Source organism: Pholcus phalangioides, unplaced genomic scaffold (genome assembly GCF_987345545.1).
Source record: "Pholcus phalangioides strain wild (caught in Gottingen) unplaced genomic scaffold, Ppha-v1.0 ptg000013l_1, whole genome shotgun sequence".
NCBI classification, from domain to species: Eukaryota; Metazoa; Arthropoda; class Arachnida; order Araneae; family Pholcidae; genus Pholcus; species Pholcus phalangioides.
Window position 1 is genome coordinate 38,755,255 of NW_028301606.1, and position 18,262 is coordinate 38,773,516.

Sequence of the window (18,262 nt, forward strand, 5' to 3'; positions counted from 1 at the left end):
GTAGCCCCTGGGCAACACACAACACCAAATACCAAGTCTGGCCATTGCAATTTACTGACATTAATGAGAGGGTTGGAAATGAAAATGCTATTTATTGGTGATCGCCTCAAGTTCATTAGGGAAAATATCTTATCTATCCTTCCCTCGGAATTTGAACCTGGAACTGTGATAGCAATCTCCTCTGCGGTAGACAAGCATCCCAGGTAGACTGGGGCCAGGGATGATGCTCGTCATATTTTTTTTCTATGCTATACATTTACCATAGAGAGACCCATGAAAAGTCTGGGCAGGGGGGGCCCATGATGGGGGGGGTGGGGGGACATAGTTCAAATATTAATGTTTATACAGAGAAAATCCCTCATGGTTTGAAATCAGAACTGGATTAAATCTGAAAATCAGGCGGGGAATTTCCTATCACATTCATAAACCCAAGAAAACCATTTTCCGAAGGCAGTTTCTTTATTTTGCTCCAAGAAACTAAAATAACTTGAACCGTGATTTAAACAATAATAAAAATTTAAACTCTTTTAGGAAATCCATTATCAACACTATATAAATAACCAATAGCATAAAATTTCTGTAATTGAAATGAAATAATTAGATTTGGAAACCTGTCATCCTACCCAAGAACTCTGGCATGTGCTTTAAATAATCATGAAAATGATTGAAATAATCATGATACTAATCATTGAATCATAGGGTGGTTATCTGAGTTGCCAAGTTTTTCTTTGTTTCCCAATGTAATACATCCCAAATCCCATCATAGGCACATGCAGAATTTTCTCTGGGGTTTCAATTTTTTTGTCTTCTCGGGGGGGGGGGGGGGGGGGAGTTACGTTTTTTCCTGCAAAATAACACTATAATTTCGACTTGAGGAGGGTGAATTAGAACCCCAAACCCCCCTTTTGCATACGCCAATGCATTCTGCACTGTTTAGCTGTTTACTGAAAGGCATATTTCGTGGTTGATGAAATTTTATTTTTACCCATTGTTGATTATGGACAAAAGGAAAAGGCACGAAACAATATTTTTGTGTGCATAGAGAGTGTGTGTGTATGTTAATAAATTTCAGTTTCTATTAAATCAATGCCTTTACTTACCTTTAGATAGACAAGCTCTCTTGAGCAATGAGGCTCAAATAATGATACTCCTCTAATTTTCAATTCTTTTTCCACTACATTGGGCATTTCAGATTCAAGAGAAGATCTAAATCGCACCCTGTAGTATTTATTGCCAGTGAAGGTTTCGGCTTCGATTCTATACCTTATTTTGATGAACGTCCCATGGGAAAGAACTGATGAGTTGAACTGGAAGCACGCTTCGAAGGAAAAACTGAAATAAAAACCAATGGGGAAATTTTTACTCCAGACCACCTAAAATTAATTTATACTTAGCAAAATTGTAAAAGTAATAAAATTTTATTTAAAAACCTAACATAAAATTCCTATTTTGAAACATTAACTATTTATTTGAAACAAGGAAGCCATTAGAAAGCTAAAAAATGTTTACCACACGAGTGAAACATTCCTATCTTCACTGCACCCTTTGCCATTAGGGTCTATGTTTGTCAAATTTCCTTCTACAGATGTAATTATATCAATGATTGGTCTTGACCTGGTAAAACAAATTATTAATTTTCATAAAGCAGACATAGTACAGATTATTTTTAACTCTATCTGTTTTTTTTATACCTTAATATTTAAAAGCTATATCCAACTTTGTTTCTTCAATAATTGAAACATTCATCACAAACATAAACTAAAACCAGGAATTTCCATTTTATAACTATTTCTTCAATGAGGTTGATTGTATCTTATACCACAGCATACGTTACACTAGTTTGACAAGTACATTACACAGTAGAACTTGGTGACTGAATTTTGGATAATTCAATTTTTCACGAACTCCTCTTGAGTTTTCTATTTAATTTAATGTAAAGTTTTCTTGTTTAATTTGATCTTTTAAAGGTTCTGGATAATTCAAAGTTGGCAAATTTAGTTTGGAAAAATTCTACAAAAATTCAGACTTTGCTTTTTTCTCGATCGAATTGTTAAATAAAAAAATTTTAAAGGCAAATAAAAGTTTGAAAATCTGTTTCTCTCTACTTTTTTTTTTCTTTTTTTCGATAATCCAATGTCCATTTTAATATTGTTCAGCTGGATTACATTGAGACCGTGTACCACTCAATACTGATTGTTCTTTAAACCTGTAAGATCAAGGTGTAACATGCAAAATTCTGAATCTTTTTGCCATCATTAAGAGTATGAAAAGAACAGAATGCAATACATGAATGGAAATTTATTTGCTTGATAGCATAAGAATGATAAGCTGAATTCAGGAAACAGTTTCATAATGGATGATCATGAATTTCTTTCATAAATCAAGTTTTGAACATGATCAAAAAATTTTGCAGTGATGCTGAACAGTAGCTAAGATAAATTATTGAAATTTGGGAAACAGTTTCGCATAACTGATAAAATTTTAATAATTGACAAATATTATGATATGTGAATGTTGATGATTAAGTTGCAATTTGTAGTCATTTTACAGATCCAGGATATATTAATTGGAAAATTTGAATTTTGAATAGTTCAAACTTTTTTGCAGTGACTTTGGACTTTGAGTTAGCCAAGTTTGACTGTATTTGAATTTTATGTAAGGAATTCCATCTCATTTTTATGTTTTCCCTATTGTCTCACACACATTATTATTATTTTTTTTTTATTTTGTTTTTCCAGATAAATCTAGAGCTGTGCAGTAAAGCATCATTTTTCTGTTACAGTGTGATAAGGGAAAAAGCACTTAGAACCTCAATGCCATAATAGCTTTGAATACAAAAAGAGTGACTTTTTGTCAAGAAAAATTATAGTAATGGTTAGAAGCTATTACAGGATTCATTGAAAAACTGGTTATTTGTGGAGATGGAAAGATTACAAGGAAGAAAATTCATCACTGTCCCCACGGGACTCCAACCACACATACTTTTCTGAATCACATCAACGGGGCTCAATGTATTTTACTATACATTTTCAGACACTCCTCATTAGTGGACAAAAGTTTAGGTCTCATGGATGGCCGTTATTGAAAGGTTCTACCAAATAGTACTGAATTGAATGAACAAGGTGGAGATATTCCCTTTCGGTAGAAATGACTAACTTTACATTGTAATTTTTACCAAAAATATTTCCATTGGAATAAACTCTGTTGCATAATCTGATAGAGCCTATCCAAAAGATTCCGAAACTATTGAAAAATAAATTTAAAAAAAAATGTTCCCTTTTGAAAACAAGCTCCTCGTGTTATCAATGTAATGATAAAAGTAATTTCTAATATACCTCAATACAATGACAGAATCACTGTCATAAGCACCAACAAGCAAATCAGGATAGCTGTTCCCATCCAAATCCATACCACCAGATAGAGAATATCCAAATGAGTGCAGCCCTATTTGGGCTTCTTTAGCTAAATTATCTACTCGAATAACCTAATTGAGGAAAACAAAGGACAGAAATTAAATGTTGAATCATGCAACTGGTGTTAACACAGCTGATACATCAAAATAAAACACTGATAACTAACTTGGAATTTTATCGTGAATATAATAAATCAGATATGTGTAAAATTTCAACATCATAACTAGTTTATAAAAACCAATTTAATGCATATAAAACATTTGATGAGAAACAATGGGAGGTAAACATCACCAATATATCTGTATGCCGGAGGTAAAGTGCACCATGAGACAAAAGGGAAATTTTACAGGAAAGCTGCTTAAAGATTATTTTTTACAATGTCTTTCTATGGATCTTGCTTGTTTAAAAAAGTGAATATTTCTGTTATTTATTGAGATAGAACAGTGTTCAATACTTGTGTAGTGTAATAAAAGTAATGCAATTTTTTACTGGTTTTTTTTAAATTTAATATTTCATTTTATTAATATATAAAGTTAGTGTGTGTGTGTCAAAAATATTACAATTGTCATGCAATAAAATTGCAGTTTTAGTAATTTTGGAGAGAGAGAAAAATCATGGAAAAATGTAAAAAAACCAAAGAAGGAAAGGGAGTAGGGTTTTAATTAAAAAATGAATTACACAAATATAGTAAAACCTCCCTTTTGCAGACATTGGTGGAACAAAAATATTAAAAAAAGTTGAGAATAGTTTTGTCTGTAAAAGAAAGGTGACCACATCCGATGGGTGTCTGTTAAGAGGGGTTTTACTGTAATGTATAAAATATAATATAATGATTCAACAGGTACAGTGTGCTTCAATGCTTATAAAAAAAATCTACAAATCAACATGAGATTATATATATGATTTGAACTGACACAGCAGAGTTGGCAGCGAGGGAATTTTACTTGAGAATTTAACCAGAGTGCAAAGGGAAAGGCAATCAGTAGCAAAGAAGGGAGTGTGAATTTGAGGATGAAAATCAAAAGTAATTTTCACACAATATTGACTATTCATAATAAGTATTAAGATGTTTCCTAAAAATCGAAAATGAGGAAGACTGTATGAGATCATTTAGAAGGTCATTCAAAATTTAGGAATGAGAAAGCTAAAATGTTTTTGAGAATAGTTTTGTAAACTAAAGGCAGAGAGTATATGAAATTATGTCTATTGGATGTTCATGACAAATTTAAAGGTAAAGAGAACTGTTTTTTCTTGATTATAAGTATAGCTCTGAAAAAATGTGTTAAGGGTAGCACATATTTAGATGTAAAAAGTTCATTTCAGGGAGCGATTCAGGGTTGCTCACCAAAAATTTGAAGTTTTATTTTTTGTAAGGAAATAAATAATTAGTAGCATTATCCTAATATTGATATAATGTCTTTTACCTTTTACCTCCACATACAGATATAGGCATCTAAAAATTTAAATAACAATCTGAATTATAATTACTTGAGAGGGTTCAGTGATGAGGCCTTCTGAAGATCCTAAATATATGTACACAGCTCCACTTCCTTCATATGGGGCACCAACAGCGAGATCTGAAATAAGATATTTTGTTTCATTGTTGTAGATGCATATTTCACTTTTTATCAAAGCTCTCATAGTAAAACAAAATAGTTATCATTATGGGCAGAGATACGGGGAGGACCCAGTGTCAATGGCAGAACTGACTGATATAATGTATATTCATACATATTAATGGACATCATCATAATTATGTTTCTCCCCCCCCCCCCCCAAGTCTTTCAAGTCTATCTCCGCCAATGGTTATCATGAACAGAATGCATAAAAATTAATGGAATTCCCTATTTCTCAAAATATAACACATTCTGCCTTGAATTACACTTGAAAAACTATCAGTCAACATTAAATACTTTGGTCAACAAAAGAAAAAGATTTATAATTGAAATAGAAAGAATAAAAATACATCTTTGATAAGCTATGATAAATAGCTCATATACAAATGAGTTAATTTACCAGGATAGCCATCTTTATTCAGATCACCAGCGGATGCTATTGCCAAACCAAATTGCGATTCAATTTTACCGGTAAGTTTCAGAGGTGTCATACTTTCATTAAAGCCCTAAAAAAACCAAATAAAAATAATTCCCATGAATGCGGCAAAACATTTAATCAGAAAAAAATGACAAGAACTTTCATTTATAAAACTTATTTCATCATAAAACTGAAAATTTAAGATGGTATAGTTTAATAAATATTATTAATTAAAGTTTACTACAGTATAACTTTCATTAATAATAATTTTTAAACTTCAAAATACAGTAAAACCTCTCTTTTGCGGACACTGACTGGACAAAAAAAATCATCTGTAAAAGAAGGGTGATGGTTAATCAGAGGTTTGAAATGCATATTTATTATACAAGGGGAAATTATTCTTTGGCCGCAGAAGGGTGACCACATCTAAGGGGTGCCCGTTAAGAGGGGTTTTATTCAAGTCTGAGGATGAGAAATATATCTATGATTATTTCTCTCACCAATACTAAATTTCAGAAATTTAACAACTGTTTCTATCAAAGCAATTATTTTGATGCAAAAATTAAAATATAACTATTCTCCAATTTTCATTATAAAAAAGCAGAAAATTTATAAGATAAAAATATTTATGAACAAATATTCAAACCATCACCTCTTCCGAATTCATATAAATATACACTGCACCTCCTTCGTTTTTGTAATAATAGAATGGGCAACCTACAACCAAATCCAAAAACCTAATAGAAACATAAGAATGATAAAAAATTAAATTAATGGCCACTGGCAAAATAATTCAATGGAATCAAGTTAAAGATAAAGTTGAATTAAAACGAAAAAGTTGTGATTAAATTTTTTTAAAGTAAAAAAGAATAAAAAATGGTGAATGAAATATTTCTAATGTTAATAAACTTATTCAGGAAATTATTATAAGGTTTATGATAAAAATTGATTAATGATCTCATTGATGAAATAGAATTATGAGATAAATACAGTTCCAATTTCTATCATGAATATTTTTACATGAAAAGTCATTCTATATAACTCTTGTTTCTCATAAATAAGAGATAATTTTTATACTAGAATATTTTCAATGGATAAAATTCAAGTGAAGAGCGAATTATCAAACTTTAGGGTGATCTAAAAAAACAATAAATACATTCAGATTACTTATTAATTCTCTGTTTTTCACATGAGTATGTATTTTGATAATACTCTTTGAAAAATGTATGTCTTCCATGTTATATAAACTTATCATTGTTATATGTTCCTCTGAATTTTGAAAATTTTATGTTCAAAGTGAAAAATAAAATTTTACCCGTCACTATTGATATCAACTGAAAGCACTGAATAACCATAAGATGACGCAAACTGTTCTCCACTCAATATGAGTTGGACTAGAAAAGTGGAATCAGATTTTTGCTTTTGGAAGAAGACTACTTGACCAGTGCCATTACCCCGAGGAGCACCACCAACAAAACTAGTCTCGTTATTGAAGAATTTTCCAGAGGTCACAGCCATTCCTGATATATACATTTAAGAAATAAACTAATTAGTCATTTTACAGTTACTGTGAATTTTAAAAATATGAAGCATTACAATACACTTAAACATACCAAATGAAAATGAATCACAATTAAAAAGTGAATAATCATTAATAATATTAAAAAAATAATTCAATTAAAAAAAAACCTCAATTGTAATTTAACAATAACTTCATAGGTCGTCTATTCGCAGATCCCTACGAGCTGTAAATACAGTGTTTATTACACCAGTGTTTCATTCAAGCACACTGTGTTTATATTATTGGAACATAAAAGTTTTCTAAAAAAATATATGTAATGTGTAGATCAGCGGTTCGAAACTGGTGTTCCATGTGCTCTCCACGGCCGCTTGAGTAAAATAAATCACTAAATTTATAAATAAGTAATAAAAAAAGGCCTATGGGGCTGTCATAGAAATTAAATGCTAAAAAAGAGCTCTGTGAGTCAAAAAAGGTTGAGAACTGCAGGTCTAGATCAATTAATACAATTCAAATTATCTGAGTTCTCATTAGTAGATGTTTAATGTAAAAAATTAAATTTCTTTCATGGTTAGCAGAATTATCATTCTATTATAAATTTATATAATTAGTGAAAAGAGAAGGTAAGAAGTAGGGAAGGGGTAAAGTAATGTGTATCTACAATTGTGTCTAATGTAAAACTAAAATGAATCTCGTTTAAGAAAGTCGCCACTCAAAATATTTTCCTACTTAAATGTGTTTCTCCATGTAAATGTGTGACAATTTATGATTTATGAGTCATATCAAGCTTTTTTTCTGACACTGGTAGGGTTTTCGGCCCACCAGTAAAGAGGAAAAAATTTTCTTTCACGAATGCAAAACTCAGCTTTCCTATCAAAGATTGACTCCTGATGGGTGGAGTTATAGGATGAGGGGGGTGGGCAATTCCTCCCCCTGAGCATCAGAGATGAAGTTGACTGATCTAATGCATATATGTATAGATGAATTGACATAATCATCAATAATGACAGTGCCCCCCCCCAGACTTCTAAGTCTATCTCCGCCTATGTGACTCCTTCAACACTGTTGGATGCCTTTTCTCCAAAGTAGCTCACCAGTTTGAATTTTTTATAAAATGGCCTGAACCACATCAAAACAATGTTCTACACTGGTGTAAGACATTAAGAGAATTTGCAGACTTGGTCGATTATCTTTAGAACCACAGTACCGATTTTAATGAAATTTGATATGTACATACATTGATACAATACAAAACAAATAACCATTCAATAATTGTAATGTGCACGCATGATCGTGCGTAACACTCGTTGGAGTCGGAAGGTATGAAACAGCGATTGCAGAATAAACAAAAAAATTGGTTAATAGATGGGTTAATAGGGGGTATGGTCCCCTCTTACAGATATACAGGTCTCGCAGCGTGATTTCATACTTGAAATAAGGCAGTTTATCATTTCCTGTGGCAATTGGTCTCACTCGTTCAGCAACGCTGTTTTCATTCCCTGGATGGTTCCTGGAGGAAGGTTGCGAGTTGCAATTGTCCTCCCCAGAGCGTCCCAGACATGCTCTATAGGGTTAAGGTCTGGAGATCTGGCTGGCCAATCCATCCGGCGAATATCCTCACTCTCTAGAAAATCGTCGAGCAGAAGAGCTCAAATGTGGCTTCGCGTTATCGTCCATTAAAATGAACTCAGTGCCAACTGCACCCCTGAAAAGGCGAACATAGGGCTGCAAGACCTCATCCCTATACCTCACACCACTCTTGAAAGAGGCACTGTGACTGCAGTCACAGTGCCTCTTTCAAAGACATGGAGAGGTGTGCGGCCATCCAACATGATGCTTGCCCAGACCATTAAACCTCCTCTGCCATAATGGTCAATTTCGCAGACATTGGAGGGTAGGTAGCTGGTCCCTAGTTCTCTCCATATGAATGTACAGCGAGAATCGGTGCTTAGGCTGAACCGGGACTCATCAATGAAGAGAACGGTCACCCATTGATCCATACTCCAATCTCTCTGCACCATGATAAACAGATTCCCCTGTCCGTAGAAGTGAGCGGGAGGCAAACAGCAGGTCTTCTTGCAAACACCCCTCTCTCATGAAGTCTTTTGGAAACAGTCACCCTTGATACATGGGTTTCTGTGGCTGCATACAAGTCATGAGAGAGCTGAGAAGCTGCAGCACTCCTGTTACGCCACGCCTCGCTATAAACGACAAATGGCGATCTTCTCTGGCCATCGTGGCTCTTGGACGACCTTGCCCAGGCTTTCTCTCGATGGATCCGGTATCCTGGAACTGTTTCCATAAGTTACACACGACGCTGGGCGTTAAATTGAACTCTCTACAAATCTGGACTTGAGATTACCCTGCTTCTAGTCTCCCCACAATTCGCCACTTCATTCCATCATCTAAACGTTGGTGGTTACTCATTTTTACTGTTACAATTTGAAATTAACCGATTGCTGCAAAATAACACCAAGAAATTCGCCGAGGTGTGCTAGCGAACGAAATGCGTCTTAACTTACGTGCGCTTATAAAAAGCCTGTTTCTCTACTGGCTCCGACTGTACAGTCGGTACGACTGTACTGGTATTTGACGTACAAGATTTGCATTTTTGTCTAGAAGCAGTGGTTTTACATTCAGTTCAGTTCTTTTCATGAAATTTGATAAAATATGCAAATTCTCTTAATTTATTTCACCAGTGTAAATTAAAACTAAGGTATATGTGACAATTTTTATCCTTACCTAAATAACTGTATTTTTCAACAGCTGCATTGTCATCTAACAGAGGTCCCATGTACCATGTTTTGTCATCTCTGATACCAAATTTCACGCTGTTCACAAACACTGTTCCTCTCCAAGTATAAGGGCCTGGTGACCCTATGACCAAATTGTTGTCCTGCAAAAAATATATATAAATTCATATTATTTGATACTTCAGTCAAAGAAAGCACAAAGCAACACTAAATACATAAAATGAAATTCTTTCAATGTTACCAGTTATGCTCAATAAAGTGAATATCACTGTTATTGTTATTTTTCTCCCTTACTGACAACCTTATGTAATGGAATCAGTATAAATAGAACTCATTACCATTTGACCGGTATCTGGAAGGTGAATAAAACAAAAGGGAACTATTCAGTTTCATCTGAAGATACTTAGGAGATTGACAATTCACTACTGGGCACTCCTATATAAATGAATAAAACAATAGGCACACCCAATGGGCTCTACAGTGATGAGTGTGAATGAACATAATTATGTGATAATGTGATGTTGGTTTCAGCAGTGAAATTATGAGGTCGTAACATTGTATTAATGTGATGAAATCTACAGCACATTTTATATAGCTCTGGCAATCATAATGAAAAACAGTGGGATGATTAATGATGTAATAAAAACCCTATTTTTTGTAAGGAAAGCAATAAAAGGTAATTTCTTTGAAGTAAATGCATCGTGTTCTCTTAGAAATGATGAAAGACAAATTGACTAATGTCATAAAAAAAGCAGTTCTTAATCTTTTTGCTCGTGGCCTCTCTTTTGACCATATTTTCTTTCTTGTGGCCCTCTTCTGCCCAGCCCCCTTCCCCCATCATCCAGAAACAAGACTTGTTTGTGCTTTTGATTTTTTGACTAAATTTATAGATGGGAAAATTTTTTTACAAACACATTTGATGCTTGCACCCCTGGGCTACAGTTCAATAAGCTTCTCTATTGCTTGTGAGGGTGCTACAGAGGGACATCTGGGTCCCCCTGGACCATGCGATATTGGTCTGCTATACTAATAACGGCTTACATACCTTTACTCTCGAAAATTATAGTACTACCAGATTTGATCATGTAAGACCCCAGGCTATGGCCAGATGGGCATATGGGATAAAATGGTTGTAGTTCTAAGGACATTCCCTCTGAATTCTGAAATTAGTCACCCCCCCCCCCTTCCCATATCTCCTTTTAAAGCTTTATTTCTTTGCATCTCTTGTCAGGGCTCCCCATAATTTTGCCTTGCCCCCCCCCCCCTCCCAAAATAACACAGGACCATAATTGAGATCATATGGCTCCAAGTTGAGAAAACATCGAGACTGCATTGATAACCATCTAAACTGGCTGAAAACTTTGCTTTGGACTGAGACATAACTAAATACAGGGATGGCTCTTGGGCCATGCAACCTGTGTGGCCACACTGGGATCTGCTCTGGAAGGTAACACCAAAAATAGGTTGCGCATGGGTAATTTTTTTTTCCTCAGGCTGCCAATGTCTGAATGGGCATTTCTTCATGGAAATGGCAAACAAAATTAAAGGTGAATATGCCTCTGGTTAAATGGCCATTATTAGTATACATCTCTGCAAACATTTCTTGATGATGCCAACCACTATAGGGTTGGGGAAACATTGAGGATGAACTTCTCAACTTTCAAGTTACTCATAGGTTTTCGAGGATCAGCTTTCCGAACTGAAGATGAACTCCTCAACATTTACTGATGACAACACTTTAGCCCGGGAAGCTCATCTATGATAACCTGATCAGTTACTTGAAAGCGGGCAGAGCCATCTCAAGAGCATCATGCGCCCAAGGTTAAAGTGATTTTTTTGAGGCCCACTACCTGGTTAGAAATACCTTATGACCAATTTACATACACATTGTATTTACCATGGGCGGAGATACGGGGGGGGGGGCATGGGGGGCAATCCCCCCAGCGTCAAAGGTGGAGTCGACTGATCTAATGTATATATGTATATATGAATTGTTATCATCATCATCTTGCCCCCCCCCCAGACTTCCAAGTCTATCTCCGCCTATGGTATTTACTCTCAAAAACCGTAACCAGACCTCATTATCATAAGACCCTTTCTGTTCTTGAGACCCCAGAGTAGGAGTAATGTTCTGGTTGCGGTGGTGTTCTTGGTCTATGCATTAAGATGGCACTGAAAGTGGGGCCGCAATTAGATTTTTGGTCTGGAGAGGCAGATTTTGACTCTCCCTTGTAATGTTAAAGATGTAAAGGGTGGAATTTGCACCCCCTTTGGTCCGGCACCCGCTTGCTTTCCCCCCCCCCCTCCCGATCCTAGTTGTGACCCTGCTTGAAAGAATATTAAAAATTCTTTAGATGGATTAACTATTGATTAATTTTCAAATTCCTCTCTAAAGGCCAGACAGCACATTTTCACGTAAGTTTCTGTGACAAAATGAGAATTTGATATAAAATGTAGTTTAAATATATGCATTGAGAATCAAAGCCGAATGAAAAAAAAAGATCTTACCTCTGATATATCGCCACTTGTACCAGCTTGGCAATATCCGAACTGTTCATGAGCTTTGGCTACGGGACGATTCAGGCATGGCTCCCATTCACGATGTATTTCAAGGGATGGAGTCAGTGAATAGCAAATCCCAAGACCCCATTGGTAGTCCGGTCCTCTTTTCACATACCGATGAGCACATGCCTATAAAACCCTCCAATATAGTCACAGCATAGAGCGACAAACAATCAAGAAAAAGAAATTTATAAAAAAAAGTTGCCAACTGATGCAGAAATTTCCAACTTCGAGGCATGAATGCAAGCCGATCTCCCCATTAAAAAGTCTCGCTGCAGAGAGCAACAGGCCTACAATGATAAAATCTTCAAACATTACACTTCACTCACAGTTCAAAAAATATATGGTAGATGGCAGCACTATAGCAAGCTTGCTTAAACCCATTAAAACCTAGCCATAATCGCTGATCGTTTTCTATTGATTCACAATGATTGAAAAATGGGCAAAGACAAAACTTCAAGAACCAATTCTACATTTGTCTTGGATTTGTACAGATATTACCCCACAGACTACCACCGTTATATAAGTTAATAGTACAGTCTCCACATTTTTTTTCACTAAAACTGTTAAAACCTGTTTAACACTTAAATTCCATCAATTTCAACGACTTCTCCCTCCTTCTCCTAACCAGATCATGGCCCACTGCTCTGTCTCAATGAAGAGATATAAGCAAGTGGTAGAAGCCGGCCTGGGCCATGCTAGGAAATGTAGGTGTATGTAGGGTTACCAACCGTTCTCATTTCGAAGGGCATTCTTTTTGAAGTCACTTCAAGCATCCTCCTACCTTTCGGAAAATTCTTCCTTTTGTCCTCCTTTTCAGGTTTCCAGAATTATTTTTCTTTTTTCTGTGGAAATTTTTTCCCCCACTTTGAAACGCATATTAATTTCTTCATTGATATGAGTGTTCTTTCTCACACGCATTCACCAATAACCATCAAAATTCCCAGAATTGTTTGTTTCTACTTTTTCTAGCAGTTCAGAAAAACTATTGTTGGGAAAAATGATTGTGTTGTGGCTGGTTTTATTGGTCGGAATAGAGGCACCATCTACTGGGGAAATTCGGTCAAGTGACGTCACTAAGGGTGCGTGCGCAGGCGTCCTCCTTTCTCAGTTTTCGAATCTAGTAAACTTAGGTGTATGTGTTGGCAATCAAATATGAAGTTTGTTTCTGTATAATGCTTGTTACAGTGACGCCATCTGCCATCAATTTTTCTAACTATGAGTGAAGTGTAATGATTGAATAATTCTACTGTAGTAGAACGGTAGATAAGCAGTTGCCTGTTGCTTCTCTGTGGCGAGACTTTTTAATGGAAAGATCCGCTGTACTAAGATACATACCAAAACATATCCACCAGGACCTTGACTTTTCACTGTGACTCCAAGCCATTGGTCATCTTTTATGACATCTTCATCTGGAGCTATAAGAAAATTAAATTTTATATTAAAAAAACCCAATGAAATAATTTGTAAAGACACGAAATTTTCAGCGCGGAAGAAAAAATAATATAATTTCCTCAAAATCAACGGACTCTTCATTGAAAAAAAGAAAATAATTTTTTAACTTTCCAATACGCTATTTAAACGCTGAACTGAATGGTACAGACAGCAAAGCCGATCGTTCTTTTCTGTCTGTTGTTAATTAATCAGCAAATTTATCAATCGAAGGAAATGGTCATTAAAGTGATTATCGTAATTGCAACTTATTTATAATAAAGACCAAAATCTGCAACTTCAGTTCGGTAATAGGAGTGTGGCTTACGCGTATCGTCGTTTTCGATATCGAGCTGCCGGCAGTCGGAAGTAATGGTGCTCATTCGACATCTGTACACTGCACCGGATCGATTCGTTCCAGGTTGACTCGTACTGGCACGAGGTGCTCCCACGAGGATCCTACAAGATAAAAGAAGCAAACGAGAAGTTCATCATTAATCCAAAACTCACATAAAAGAGAGAGACGCACACATTCTTCTCATATATGTAATGATGTAATGTACTTATACGTGTGGGACCACCCTTACCAGCCGCGGGGACCGGTGCGAAAATAATAGCGTCTTATTAATAATTTCGGGAACTCTTAGTCCCGATTTTATATATTCTGTGGGAGAGAGGAATCGTAATCCAGAAATTCATGAATTATTACAAAACATACAGGGGGAGATGTCGGAAAATATCCATAAAAAATATATAGAGACACAATTACTTAATTGTAATTTAATTTAATTAATAAAAGTAAATTAACAAAAAAAAATCTGAAAATTTCGGACTGAAGAAAATTTTGAATTAAAAATAGAAATAATTCCAAAACCAATTAAAATTAGGATCTCATGAAAGAAATTGTCTGAGGAGATAATGAAAATTCTGAATCCATTGTATTGAAAATAAGAAAAATAATTGGCAGAAAAAAAAAGAGGTAATTCCAGCATCCAATAAAAATTCAGGATAAACGAAATAATTCAAGAATGGATGAAAATTCAGAATTTATGAAAGAATTGTTATTGCCGCAAGTGCGGGGCCACGACCGCACCTGTCGCACACCCCTAAGGGCGGCTCTGTATAATGACATAAATGCCTGGACATTGTGGGGAAAGGCTACTGTTTCAACGAGCTAAAAATACGATACACATAAAAAAAGCATAACTCAAAATTTAACTAAAAATCACATCGAAGAAAAAGCAAGGGCGTCGGAAGTGTTTCAGATTTGTGGGAGTACTCTATAATTTTGTGTATGGAGGTTTTGATCGTGGGGGTTGGGGGGGGGGTGTGCCTCGAATTCGAGCTACAAAATTCTCGCCACTGAAAAAACGGGAGAGAACGAATCCATACACATACTTCGATACGGATGAGTTTCACTGAGAAGATGAGAGAAAAGATTAAAAAAAGATTTCTCACCATTGAACTGTCATACATCATACAACGTAAAGGAAATTGAATACCCAATGACGGAGATCACGAAGGTCAGTCATTTCAAGTTCTAACGTCAATCATACTCATTTCCAATCATTAGTTGTAATCGATCAAGCAAACAAGTTCAGCTTATAACCAACCCGTCAATCGACAGTAACTGGAACCGAAGGGACGGGAACTCCAGAATCAAACGCACTGCATAACGCAGCAGGTGCTTCTAATCAATCAGATTAAATTTTTTTATGGATCATGATATCGAAATTCACAAAACATTAATGCAAGCAACTACGTAAGTCAGCTTACGGGGTGAATTGCACTAGTGGAATTCAATGTATAGTAGTTTTGTTAACTGGAGATAAATTTTTTCGGAGAATTTTATTTTACCTTCGGAACTAAAGTTTGATATCATATTTCTTCTGTCAAGAATTAAATGACTGATATATATTTTGTGAAATCGATTTTTTTTGGAAGAGTTTTATTTCTTCCTCACCAATGAGTCAAAAGGAAAATATCGAAGCATGGAACAGATTTTTGATCACTAGTCCAGCGTTTCTCAACCTGTAGTCCGCGACGATGGCATTGGTGGTCCGCAGGCAGACTTGATGAAATTATTCAGCCGTTGTAATTGATATTAATAATATCAGTATGAGTTCAAATAAAATTATACTTTCTTAATACTTAGGTTCACCATACACGATCGAGGGGAATACGGGAAATTGCTATCATAAATATGGGATAATACTGAATTTTGAAAAAAAAAATTCAATTAATTGCTTTAAATGCAATTTGCAAATTACTGCTAAAATTTCTGAAGGTGTAGAAATAAAGGGTTGCTACAAATCACAGTAAACAAAAAATGTGTTTCACGAAAAAAAAATATTCAAATTCAATTCAATTTTATTCATCACATCATAAAACTTACATTGGCAAATCACAAAACGAAGAAAAAATATGACCATATTTCATTGAGTAAAAATTCGGTCAACTGGGATCTTAAATAATAATCCGTAAAATACGGGACATCACTAATTGTTAATGGAAACATTGTCAGAAGTAGGCGCAATCGTAATTAAAATTCCAAAAAACTGAACACAAAACGTTTGACCTGTCAAATATGTGAGATGGATATTTATAATTGTAGGCATAATCATCATAATGTAATTCATATTACGAAACGCTATTTGTGTATTTACGACTTTGGTAAACATTACAAATTCAAATAAAAAATATCGCTGAAAAAACGGGACAAATGTATAAAAATCGGAATAACGAAAATTGAAGGAATGTCCTGTATACGAAACGCAAGTGGGCCGTCATATTGTTTCAGACATTTTACTAGTCCTTGTTTTTAGAAAGGGTTGAGAAACACTGCACTAGTCTAATACAGTCGGCCCCGCTTAACCGAATTACGGAAAAATGGATACTGCGCTCAAACGAATATAATCCTCCTTCACCAAAATTTCTCCCATAGAGACAATGTTAAAGTTCGCTGCTTATTCCGACAATTTCAACTTCTCCCTCCTCCTAATCAGATTATGGCCTGCCGCTCTGTCTAAATCATAGTCTCCAAAACTTTTTGTTCCATCGCCCCCTTCATCAGAATTGTTTTCCTCTCATCGCCCCCCCCAATTCAAGTAAACCCATAGGATCCTATGTTAAGTCAGTAGGTTCTTCCGCCCCCTTGGACCATTCCATCACCCACCAGGGGGCGATATTGCCCACTTTGGGAAACACTGGTCTAAATGAAGAGACTTCAGCAGGTGGTCGAAGAAGGGCCATTGCTGGAAGCTGTGCGTGCATTTGATGCGAGTCCGTCACTATAACCACTCGACTACCACAGTGGCAACGACTTTTCCCCGCTTAATATAATAATTTCAACGACTCTTCCTTGCTTAATATGATAATTTCAATTACTTTTCCCCACTTAATCAAATATTACACTTCACACGTCAACTGTTAATACACATCAATCATTATGCACATAATGGCTTTATTGAATGACACATTTGGAATTAATGGAAAATATGTTACTAAATTAAGAAAAGCACTGGCCTATAAGTATTCAATTTGTCTTTAATACGTTCATTTACATATTTTATTTTCTTTCCCTGTTGAGCCAATAGAAGGCGCTAACTTTCTTAATGAAAGTGATTTTTTCGATGTTTGGCAGCGTAATTCAGCGAGAATTGACAGCATCCCGTATATTTTCATGTATTTAACACCTACGCTTGCAAACGATTTTCAAGAAATTCGGATGCTCTATATTTGACGAATTGGCGATGAACATGGTAACCTTGTCCTAACTAAGCCGCACGTTATAAAAAAGAAAAAGGAGGAAGAAAAATAGAGTAGAAGAGAAAAAGAGGGGGGGAAATTACAGTATATAAAATAGTATAATAGATAAGTTCATAAAAAAGAATGTAGGTAGAAAATCAGATTACTCTTTTCACCCTCAACCTACCTGTTCTTTCTTTCACTTTCATAAGAAAGATACATAAGCAGGGGGGGGGGGAATCACTATCACAGGGCAAACAAAAAACAAAGAGGAAAAATTATTTATAGGGTTGCCTTAAAGCTTAGCGGTGATAAGGTGAGAGGAAAGAAAACAGTTAGAATTTATTCCACTGGTGTTTTTGGACTCAATATTACGTCCTTGATCGTTAAGTGGTTAAGATCTCATTATCTCGAATTTTCATCAATGGGAAATATGGTCTGTGAACTTTTTTGCATATTCAAGGTCTAACCAGAGCCATATTAATAGGGCGACAAGTACGGAAATTTGAGGAATAGGTGGTCAAGTAAATTAGACGAGAATGGAAGGAAGGCGGTGAAATTTGTACAGCACACAGGTAGCAAAACCATAAATTCACCTCTGACTCCGACAACAGCTGGAACGGGAAAAATACAACACATTACCCATGCCGAAATACGGAACATACATCACAAGTCACGAAGTAATACGTCAGGTAAACTCATATATATATTTTTTAATTATTTAATTCCCATTAGTTCAACTATGCCATACTTACGGGGAGAGAAAACAAATCAACTCACACAGCAATCACCTCTTTTTTTCC

The 18,262-nt window shown here is 35.4% G+C and overlaps 1 protein-coding gene across 1 annotated transcript in view; it reads right to left on the bottom strand.

The window, feature by feature from the left end:
- mew (multiple edematous wings) overlaps positions 1–18,262 on the bottom strand; it is a 158,254-nt gene that overhangs the window by 14,003 nt on the left and 125,989 nt on the right. The window contains exons 2-12 of the mRNA XM_089241380.1: positions 14,041–14,171; positions 13,620–13,699; positions 12,228–12,410; positions 9,709–9,862; positions 6,763–6,967; positions 6,100–6,184; positions 5,430–5,535; positions 4,902–4,990; positions 3,336–3,484; positions 1,510–1,614; positions 1,101–1,332 (exon numbers count right to left, since the gene is read on the bottom strand). Of these exons, the coding sequence (XP_089097506.1) occupies positions 1,101–1,332; positions 1,510–1,614; positions 3,336–3,484; positions 4,902–4,990; positions 5,430–5,535; positions 6,100–6,184; positions 6,763–6,967; positions 9,709–9,862; positions 12,228–12,410; positions 13,620–13,699; positions 14,041–14,171 (1,519 nt within the window). The remainder of the gene's footprint in view (positions 1–1,100; positions 1,333–1,509; positions 1,615–3,335; positions 3,485–4,901; positions 4,991–5,429; positions 5,536–6,099; positions 6,185–6,762; positions 6,968–9,708; positions 9,863–12,227; positions 12,411–13,619; positions 13,700–14,040; positions 14,172–18,262) is intronic.